General features: G+C 32.5%; 1 protein-coding gene and 1 pseudogene across 2 annotated transcripts; one reads left to right on the forward strand and one right to left on the reverse strand.

The window, feature by feature from the left end:
- The first annotated feature begins 2,589 nt into the window (after window positions 1-2,589).
- LOC120078043 (uncharacterized) lies at window positions 2,590-4,114 on the forward strand. Its single transcript, XM_039032228.2, is given in 3 exon segments — window positions 2,590-3,303; window positions 3,456-3,857; window positions 3,860-4,114. Coding segments are annotated over 3 exon segments (1,020 nt in total). The 5' UTR covers window positions 2,590-2,801; the 3' UTR covers window positions 3,976-4,114.
- A 2,215-nt stretch (window positions 4,115-6,329) lies between these two features.
- Window positions 6,330-8,754, reverse strand: LOC150035831 (uncharacterized; annotated as a pseudogene). Its single transcript, XR_016529895.1, has 4 exons — window positions 8,674-8,754; window positions 8,215-8,317; window positions 7,614-7,790; window positions 6,330-6,658 (listed from the first exon to the last, which is right to left on the reverse strand). The product of XR_016529895.1 is annotated as an uncharacterized LOC150035831 (transcript).
- Window positions 8,755-11,532: the final 2,778 nt, after the last annotated feature.

The raw sequence follows: 11,532 nt of genomic DNA on the forward strand, positions 1-11,532 counted from the left end.
TGTAGGAGAGAGCGAGATTGTAGGAAAGAGCGAGATTGAGAAAGCAAAATTGAAAGCGAGATTGTAGGAGAGAGCGAGATTAAAAGCGAGATTGTAGGAGAGGGCGAGATTGAAAGCGAGATTGTAGGAGAGAGCGAGATTGAGTTTGCCACATGGATTAAACGGTCAACCAGTCAGCTGACGTGGTCTGCCACATGGAAATCGTCTTCACTTTATTTACTTTCCATAAGTCTGAAAAAGTGCATATATATCACTAAACTGCCCCTGCTCTGATTCCCCTGCACGATTCCCTGCATGCATTGACGTTATCCGATTCCCCTACTCCGATTCCATGCATTCATTGACGCATTCATGCCCCTCTGCCATAGCCTTAATGCCTTTTCAACCACCTGAAACCCGTGGGTCGAGTGTTGTTCAACACTCGACCTACATCCTTTTAAACTACCATCCTCTTCATTTTTCCTCAATCACTCCCTCGATAATTTTTTAAGACTCACTGCCCTTGATTTTGTTCACTCCTCTCCCCTTAATTTGCTCGTTGCCTTTTCATAGCTCACTGCCTTCGAAATCATCTTCCTCTCCTCCCATTTCCATTTCCATTTCTCTTCTTGTATTTCGTTTAATACAAATTATTCTCACACAACTATACTGGTTCGTTACTCTTCTAAATTTTTATTTTTTAAGAATAATTATAAATTTTATTTTTGTTCTTATATTATTATTTTTTATAGATTCTAGTTTTTTTTTTTTTAATTTTTTGTAATTGTTGTCAGATAACAAATAACAGGAAAAAAGGGTGAACGTTGTCACTTTGAAGGAAAAAAGAGAACTACCGTCGAATCATATAATATTTTTTGTATTTGTCTTTAATATTCTCTAATATAATATTTTGTGTTTCAGGTTATTTGGGAGCCGTACAAAATTATTATGCATACTTTGCCTAATTTTTGTATGAATGGTCAAAACATATGGCGGACGATGAGTCCTCTCATATGTTTTCACATTGGTGAGTGGCATCTTCCTGACAGGGTGATGAGACAATTCGGTTTTCAGCAGGATGTTCCATCGCCTTGTAATACTGAACCCGTACTGCATGATATTGACCTAAGGACTGGAGATTGGTTTGAAAAAGTTGCACATTTAGTAGTGCGATGGCACTATCGTGCAAGATTTATTGTAGTGGGGGTTTCTCTTGAACAGTTTGACACAGATGTCACTCCAGAATATATTCATTGGTATAATAATATCACAAGGCGCTACGTCACTCGTCCGGGAGCAGCCATCTGGTAAATGAATGAATATTATCTAATTATTTTTAATTTAAATTTATTTTAAATATTGTCTAATTGTTTTATAATTCACAGAGATCGAACAACAGTAGACTCCGTGAGGTTGCGAATGATCCGAACTAGGTTCTTACTATATGTAGTGACAACCAAAGCTATATGGAGGAAATTCATTATATGTACGATATACCTATTGTTCCTCCACCAACTCCTAGACGTAGAGAACCTGTTTGGGAAGAGGATGAGTATGATGAGGTTGCACATAATATGGAAGAGTTGCCCCTATGATGTAGACGCAGAGTCAAACTGATTATGTTAATCCGATGATGATGATGCCAGCATTTGGTTCAGGACATTATGACTCAGAAGCTGGTCCTTCGTCTTCATACGTGCATGGACATGGTCGGGTCGTGGAGAGCATAATGAATATTTATATTATGAAGCACCTGCAGAGGTACTAGAGCAACATCAAGAAGAACCCGAGCAATCTCAAGTTCGAAGTCGACGACGACAACCAGCTCGAAATCGACGACGTCCGCTTTGTGGGACACATTGATTTTTGTAATTTTTTTTTATATAAATGAGATATTTAATTTACATTTTATTTTTATTTTTATGAGTTATTATTTTTTAAAATTTATTCTTTTTAAAGTTTAAATAAAATAATAAAATATTTTTAGAAATTGTTTTTATAAAATGGATTTTTTTTTTTTAAGAAAAAAGGAAGAAAGAAGAAGAAGGTGGAATGTGTAATAATTAAAAAAGAAAAAAAAAGAAATTTGTACGGTATTCTCGCTCTCGCTCTCGAATTTGATTGGGAAGTTCAGTGGCAAAAAGAAGGAGATTCATTAGCTCGTTATTTAGTCAGATGACAGAATCCGTAAAAATTATTCAACAAGCTTTGGAAGGAATTCCAGAGGACCTTATGAAAATTTAGAACTACGATCTTTTGATGGAGGAAGATTTCTGATAATTAAACAGACTCAATAATAATGTTAGAAATTGCAAGGTCGATGGTTCAAAGTTCGACGTACAAATGAAAGGAAGGTGGAGAGTTCAAAATTCGACCTATTTAAAAAAAACAACAATATTTTTACATATTATTTGAAAACAACGATATTTTTTTAAATAGTTTCTAAAAGGACTATATTCTTTTAATTTTCCATTCATATTAGAATTTATCATCATTTTTTGTAGTTCTAGAAATTTTTTCATTCGAAACGGCGGTGCAATGAAAAGATGACACGTGAAAAGTATTCAGAGAGATAAGAGAAGGGGATTTGAAGAAGAAGAAAAAGAGATAGATTAATGGCGTACCCGCAGGCTTCGGTTTCGCTAAAAATATCTTTGCTTCTTCTTCTTCCTTCTCCCTCCTACGTGTTTCCTTCTTAGCCCCACCGCCCCTTTCCTCTTCTCCCTTGCCGCCACGTCGCCGCTTCTCCTTAACCCACAATCCCTCCATCCATATAATCCAAACCCACAAATCAAATTCATTCCCACACTTATTCTTCAGAGATGAAATCAATGGAGCTTCATGAAGAAAACAACGATCTACACCTCGATTTAGCCCTTTCAATCGGCGGAACTTTCAGAAATTCACCGGAAAAATCAAATGGGTCTGATGAAGAAAGCGGAGTTACAGATGCTAAAAACAGAGGCGAGATCCGGCGACGACAGTGTAAGAGGAAACGAGAAGAAGATCGGAACAATCCGCCATTCAAGAAGGAAAAATACCTTGAAGGTAATTTGAAAAACAATGTAGATCTTCATAAACCAAATCCTGCGGTGCAATTTCCGTATCCTTACTCGTTGTTGCAGTACGTTCCGTTTCTCAATGGCTATGGGTATGCGTTTCCCTGTTTTGTACCGTACTTTGCTGCCGGAGAGTCGCCGGTGGGTTGCCGGAGTGGTTCGGATGTTGGGTTTTGGAATAAGAAATCTGGGTCTTGTGGATCTTCCCCTGTATGCAGTTCTTCTGTTGTTTCTGATAATCATCATAGTTCTTCCTCTCATGAAGGTACTTTTCAATTTCTTTCAAACCCTAATGAAGAAAACCTTAATCTGGGTTTTGTTTAATGGGTTTCAATTAGATGGTTCTGGTTTTATCATTATGAGAATTTGAGATGTTAATTAGTTTTCTTGTTGTTTTTGTTGTTCATCTTCTTTCAGGAGGTAGTAGCAATTCATGTAATTCATCAATATCAATGAATCATGTTAAACCAAATCCTTCCAGTGAGAAATTTGTTGAAGAATCATCCAAATTCAAGAAATCTTGTTCATCATCTTCATCAGTGGAGAATGGGAAACCTCCAAAGCCTAAAATTCAAAGCCAAAATGTGGCAAGTTTTGATCAAATGCCTTGTGTTTCGACCACAGGGTTTGGTCCTAATGGTACTAAAATCATAACTACTGGCTTCTTGTATAGATACTCAAACTTGGAGGTTAGTATTTTGTGTGTCTGCCATGGACAATCCTTTTCGCCGGCCGAGTTCGTTAAGCACGGCGGCGGCGGAGAAGTTTCTCACCCTTTGAAGCACATTACTGTTCTTCCACCTAATGGAATTTTACCTTCTTCAATCAGATGAAACCCCATAGATTTGATTTAGATCTTTACAGCTTAACATTATTCTTAGAGTTTCGAATTGCGTCACAATGTGGCTGGCGATTTTGCTCTGATAGAGGTGTGTAAATTCTTTTAATAATTATTAAGAGCCAAGGATTGCTAATAAATATAGCAACCATGTCACTAGCTTTATTTACTAGAATGGCTTAAAATGGAGAAGAAAATATGGAATGGTAAGTTGAAGATGAATACTTCTTTACTCAAATCTTTTTCCTTCTTATTCTCTTAGTGAAATTATTGATTTTTCTCTATAAAGATTTTTAATTTAAATGTGTTTGAACTCATTTAAATTATATATAATATCTCAAGCTTTAGAGTATATTTGGATCTAAAAGTGTTACAAGTTTTAGCTTTATCCTTAAACTTGAAAATTTTTTCATTATAACCATTTTCTCAACCTTTTTGACATGGAAAAAATGAAGCTTGAATTTCTTTATTTTGACCCTTAACTATTAAAATGGATTTAAAAACAACCATTTCATTAGAGAAGTGAGAGACTAAAAAAATAATAATAATAATCAAATATAATGAAAACTAAGTGTCATATATGTAAATGTATATATAGTTAATGGGACGTTATTTTAATTTGGGGTTATAATAATTTGTGTTTGGAGTGTAAATTGTTTTTTATTTGAATAGAAAATAGTAAATAATGTTGCAAATAATAAATAAGAGGATGAAAAGCTAATATTTGATGTGAAGTGAGTTATAATAATTAAATGTACCAACTTCTAGTTGGTGTTTACGGCCCCTTAGTTTCAAATAGTATCACACTAATTTTGTTTCCATCTTAATGAAAGGCTAATAAAATAGTTTTGATTTTTTTGCAACGCTATGAAAGGTTAAAGAATAAGAGAATAATCAAGATTTAACCAAAAGTTCAAGACGATATTAAAACCCTTATTACTTATACTCATAGTTTAAAATTTTCTCGAGATTTTGATGACCTTGAAATTTTGATTAGGAAAATTTTGCCTCTCAATTTCAACGAAATTTCGAGAATATTATGATTTTTTCATTTTGATGAAATTTTAAGATTTCGAGAAATTTTGGAATATTTCGACAATTCGAAAAAAAAGATTTTTTTTTTAAAAATTAACTATATTTGCTAAGTTCAAGTTTTTCAATTTTATGTTCCTGATTACACACAATTCTATAGTTTCAAACAACAATGTCATTTACGATAGATTATACACAATTCTATAGTTTTAAACAACAATGTCATTTACGACAGATTACACACAATTCTATAGTTTCAAACAACAATGTCATTTATGACAAAAGATTGATTAAGTCTCTTTTGTGTGACTTTTTTTAATTTTTAACTTTTCTCATTTTTTTAGCTTTATTTAAGACTCAAAATTTTTATTTGTAAAGAAATTGAATTTGAAAAAATCACAAAAAATAACATATATTTATTTTTAACCATATTCAAAATTTTTCATTAAATTGTCACATCATTTCACCTCAAAATTGAATTAATAAGAGTTTTTTTTTCTTTAATCATCCAAAACTTTTATAATTTTCATATCATATCACTTCAAAATATTCTTAAACTTTATATTATTTTGTAATTATTTTTCATTTCTATTTTAAATTTCTACTCACACCAACATTTACATAGACGTTTACAATAAACATCTAAATGTTGTCTTACTTTATCAATTAGTCTAATTAAATCACAATCAAAATTTCAAACTATTTATACAAATTTTCATCAATTTCTACTAATTTCCGTAATTTTTTCCAAAATTCCATCAATATCGATATCTCCATAAAATCGGGACCTCGATATTTGAACCTTGCTTATACTGTATATAACACTATTTTTTAAGCCATCAACAAGTCACTTAACCGTCCTCACTTTAACATAAAAGTTGATTTTTAAAACAAATTTGAAATTCAAGAATAACAATGAAACTTCTAAAGTAATAGAGGACATTAACACATGCCCTCCTAAAGTTCAAGAATATTTCATATAATTTATACTCCATTTCCATATCTAATTTTAATAGGAAGTAATTCATATTACATTAGTACCGTATTTTTTCTTAAGAATGCTTTTGTGCATATCAACATAATACAAAATTCATCCCGACAAAGAAGGACATAAACTTGAAAGATTAAGAACTAAACTTGTAATTTAATCGAATGATTTATTACTTGGATTTAACACAAAGTCTTAAATGTTTGTTTTGTTTTTTTTTAATAAAAAAAACGCTTCTTTTATGACCATCAATATATGAAGGTAACATACAAACATAGTACTAGAAAACTTTCAGATCATTAATTTTGGTAAACCTGTCCACTGTAATCAATATTAATAACTCAAATTTCCTTGAAATATAGAGATTCCAATGAAAAAATATAGCTCCAACCATTAATATCTCAGCTTTATTCATAATGGTTCCTTTCGCTTCCTACACTGTCCACAAAAAAATAACAATAAAACTATAGTGAAACCTAACGATAGCTCCACACCATAAACCTAACCTCCACCCCATATATTGTCCAAAAAATTATATCTAAAAACTACTGTGGAAGATGATTACAGATCCCTTAACAACAACAAAAACTAACCAAAATGTTTGCGACGACCATGGCTACTATAATGATTACGGCCAAGTCTTGCAAGCATTTTGCCGACATGTCGGCTTAGACAACCTCCATGAATCTGTTCAACTTCTAGTATTTTCTGATTCACAACTTATCGTTCTTCTTCTGTCTGGAATCAACCTTTTCCCGCGGCCTAGAAAGGGAGAGGGGGAAAAGAAGAGAGAAATGTAATGAATACAAAAGTTGGGAATACAAACTGGGAAAAACAGCACTAACTTAAAAGCATAATATGCAAGTCATTAAGAACATCTGAATAAGGTACTAAAAGCATTCTTCGATCATGCATTTGGATTAGTAAATCTACAAATATAAACAGAATAGAACGAATCTGAGCATTCATGGAAGGCAGAGAGAGAGTTAATGTAGGCTATGAGAAAGAAAATTCTTCTGCAAACTTGCTGTTATTAGATAAATAATAACAGTGATTGCATCTCAAAATTAATTAAAAGACAATGAATGGAGTAATACATGTATCTTAGGAGGTATTTGGGACATTGAGTTGAGTTTTGTATCTTATGAGGTGTTTGTGTTTGACGTGTAAAGTTGTTTAGTTGGAGTTTTTTGATAATTGTGCAGAAAAGGAGTAGAAGATGGAGTTTCTCTGTAAAAGTGTAAACTTCAATGGTGAACACTGTTGAAATTGGTGAAATTGAGTTATTAAATATTAAACACTGACTGACTTATGAAGTCGGAGCTGAAAACCCACTTATAAATAATTAAATATTGTGAGGTATCTCATCTTTCTAACGTCAATGCAGATCCTCAACACCTCACACAGTGCTGTATTTTGTTAACACAGAATGGAAAGAACATCCGTTCGGAAGTACAGAGCAAAAATATTGGGAACAGACACGATCTAACTGATTTCCTACTTATCTATCTAATGTATAAGTGCTATCATGAAAGAACATATGAATAGAAGGCTTTACGAATACCAAGAGGTTTAATGTAGTTGCCAAAAGGTTTTTTCTTTTCCTGTTAATATGAAAATTATAAAACGAGGCAATAATTAACATGAGGTTTTGCTATGCTTTCGAATAATGTCGTCTTGAACAATATAACAACAGCTAATTGTTGATCGTACCAACCTTTTTCCAGGTTTCTTCCTTCTGTCTGAACAGATACTTGCCATTATCTCATCAATTGACAAGATTTTCTCAAGATTGCTGTCTAATAAGTTGCACCCATTTAAGGCAGCAGATTGAGACAGATCTGGAACATCTGACGCCTAAGTTCTCCTTTAAGATGTTCCATCAAAACAAACCCTACATTTATAGTACCAGAAATTCAAAATTAATTCCGCAACTAATATGGTAGATAGCAATGCTTTGGCTGTATGATAATGATGCTAGAAAGTAGAGAGAGAATTTACATCGACTTTCTATATAACAATATTAGAATGGAAGATCGAATCATCAATTTTTAGAATAATAATCGGATTTGATTCAATAACTAATATAGTAAAGAACACTAACTAAACTAATAATGGAACCCTGTAGCAATACGATAACAATGCTCAGGTGAGAATTTATATTTTTGTTTTAGTATAACAATTGTAGGGTGGAAGATTAAATTATTGACCTTTGAAATGATAATTGGTATCTTATCCACTTAGTTATGCTTAAATTGGCAACTCTCTAGACAAAAGGCATAACTTGAGGTAATACAAATAGAAGAAATACAACATACCAATAGCACGTAGTGTCTTCAAATCAAATTTCTTAGCTAAATCTTCATGACCAATTACTTTTGCACGTTGAAGAACTAGCAATTTAATGCTAATCAACATATCCTGCCACATACACCATAATTCAGCCACAACAAAAATGATAGTAAGAGATTCTCATAAATCAATATATGAGGAAGAAAAGCCCACACAGTTCATAGTGTCTAAACTTTTGACAAAACATGAGAATGTTAAAACATATCATCATCCATTGTTATCAAAGCCAAGTAGAAGATATTAATCCTTTTCTAGAAGAAAGAAAGGGAAAAAAAAAACAGTGTAGATATACAACATCCACAAGAAGAATGCTCGACTCTTCATAAGCGAAGTTAGCACGTAGATAAAGGCCTGCAATAAGTCAATGACTAATGCAAACATTATCAGAATAATGAGAAATAAGCTCTGATTCCAAATGAACTTACAAGTTCTGATTCAGATAGTGAACAAAGCCAACTGATATCTTCAATTCTGTTACTCTTCATAATTTCTTGAGCCTCTTCCATAGAATTCTTTCGCAAAATTACTCCAGAGAGAACTTTGAAGTCAATGATTAAACTGTAAAAACAAGAAGCAATTTTCATCTACTTTCACTGATCTTCCCTAAATTTAAAAAGTAATAAGAAACTAATGTCAGATGATCCTTATAAAAAACATGAAAATACTTTGAGTGACAACCTAAAGGAAAAATCAAAGCTAACTCACTTCAAACTGTGAAATAGACCAACTATGAAAGTAAAAACTCAATAAAAGTAAATGTGGAAGCTCAAGCTAACATGATTTTCATCAATGATTTTCATGTATGAGCATCGCAATCACGTAGAACATTATCACATTGAACAAAAACCACTTCAGTAATTAACCTAAAAATCAGTCAAACAAAACTTTGTTTGACCTATTAAGGAAGATTTCAGGTTAATATACCAAAATTATTCCTTAAACGCTTGTCGTATACCACCCTAAGTGATTATATCGATGATCTTGAAACCAAAAGATTCAATTCGTGAGATTAATTTACAACCAAGCAAAAGCTAAACTTCATCAGTAGGGGCTGGTTCAAGAACTCACGAGCTTACCAGCGGCGGCCAATGGAGCGACAGGGACTGAGGGAGACAATCGGCGAGGGAGCGGCAACACTATGGGTTTGTCTTTACCGCTGCTTATAAGAGCATCAAGTCACCAAATACAATACAATGAATTGAATCACACCCAGTGAATTTACCGTCGCTTTTCAGCCACTGTAACTGAAGACCCACCGCGGGCAAAGCCCTTACTCCGTCTCTGTTTAGCCTTTCACGATTTCCAACCTTAAAAGCAAAAACGATGACATAATTTCAAAAATACCCTTGACTGAAAAGACTTAATTGCCCTTAACACTGAGCCTCACAAATAAAATCATTTCTTTTATGAATTTTTACATAAAACAACATCTTTACGTATTTCAAAAATATTTTTAAATTTAAATTTCGATAAAGACATTTTAGGATTATTTTTGGACAAATTTATCTTCTTTTATTATTTTTCTTTTCAATTTATATATATATTTACCTATTTTCGAAACTTTCTTAATAATAGAGAAAGTAGATTTATTATGGAGAGAAAATATACATTTAATAAGATTTTTTTTTCCATATTTTCAAATGGAGAGAGAAAATGCATTTAATATAAGTTTATTTTCTATATTTCATTGGTTTCGTGTATTGTTCTTTTTCTGCGAATTCATGGTTATTTAAAATATACATCAAAACATTTTTGTTAGGTATTTGAAAATATTCTAACCAATATATGAAATATACCATGGTATATAAATCAGAGATTGATTCAATACTTGACATAAATCATCGTATAATCTAATATATGAAATATACCATGATATATAAATAATACTGACTTAATGTTCGACATAGGTCGCAGTATATATCATAAATTTCATTTACAGTATAAATATCCATTTAAGTAATCAAAAATCCCAACACATCAAAATTTGTATATATCACAATACATAAAATTTAAATTAAAAAACAAAAACTCAATTAATTTTTATATTCTTACAAATACCTTGAAATATTATCAATATACATTGAAAATTGTCAATATACCTTGGAACATATACAAAATTAAGATTAGTAGATATTACAATGTACAAAATTAAGAATACATATTGTTTATTCGAATTTCTTTATAAGTTATCTTACAGTATACAAATCACATATTGACTCAATATTCAACATAAATCACAATATATATCAAATAAATTACAGTATATACACAATATATAATTCACATATATCAAATAAGGGAATGCATATTCCATTGGGGGTTATAATATATATATTTAGGGTTTAAAAAAAAAGTTCTCCTTGGTCTTGGAGCGACAGATCTATATATACGACATGAATAAAGTCCATCTTCATCTCTCCATCTTCATATGGGGGTTTATAACACATAATCCCCCATCAACATCTCTTATTCTTCTTCAGCCATGGTCATATAATCACCCATCTTCATATCTTATTCTTCTTCAACCATGGTCACATAATCCTCCATCTTCATCTCTTATTCTTCTTCAGCCATGGTTGCCACTGATCCATCTAGGTGACTGGATCTTGGTGCATGACACGAATGAATGGAGCAAACTACGAATGGGAGAGAGAATAAATGAGAAAATAACTAGCGGCTTGCCTCGGCGACTAGCGATCAGTGGTGTGCGGAAGTCGACGATTGAATCCAACAGACGAATGGCGATGGCAACAGCCGGTCGAATGGTGGCATCGAACGGTGGACTGGTGAACGACGACAGTAGCGGTCGGCCAAATCCGACGGACAAACGACAGCAACAGAGGGGTGTGAAATCACCGGAAGGAGAAAAAAGATGGAGGAGGAAGGAGAAAAGATAGGGAAGAGGGAGAAAGGGGAAGTGGAGGAATCAATGATTTTTCTTTTTTAAAAAAAGAAACATTGATGGGGATGAAGGCTTGCATGAAGGAGAGAGAATCACAGTTGTATATATATATATATATATATATATATATTTGTGTGTGAGACTAAGACCTAAATTGTAAATACCACTGATATTAGTGGAAAAACAAAATCCAATAGGCCTTTTTTATTAAAAAAAAAAAATGGAATGTTCAAGACATTAATTTAATATGGCTCCTATTTTAAGGTCTTTCATATTGAAATTCCTTTTTTTTAACAACCTTGCTTATTAATGGACCTTAGTCTTTAATGGGGGAAGGTCTGTCTATCTAATAGTCTATCACGATTTATCATAGATAGGCAGT

This window comes from Benincasa hispida, chromosome 5, assembly GCF_027475165.1.
Source record: "Benincasa hispida cultivar pf3 chromosome 5, pf3_genome.v1.1, whole genome shotgun sequence".
In the NCBI taxonomy this organism is placed as follows: Eukaryota; Viridiplantae; Streptophyta; class Magnoliopsida; order Cucurbitales; family Cucurbitaceae; genus Benincasa; species Benincasa hispida.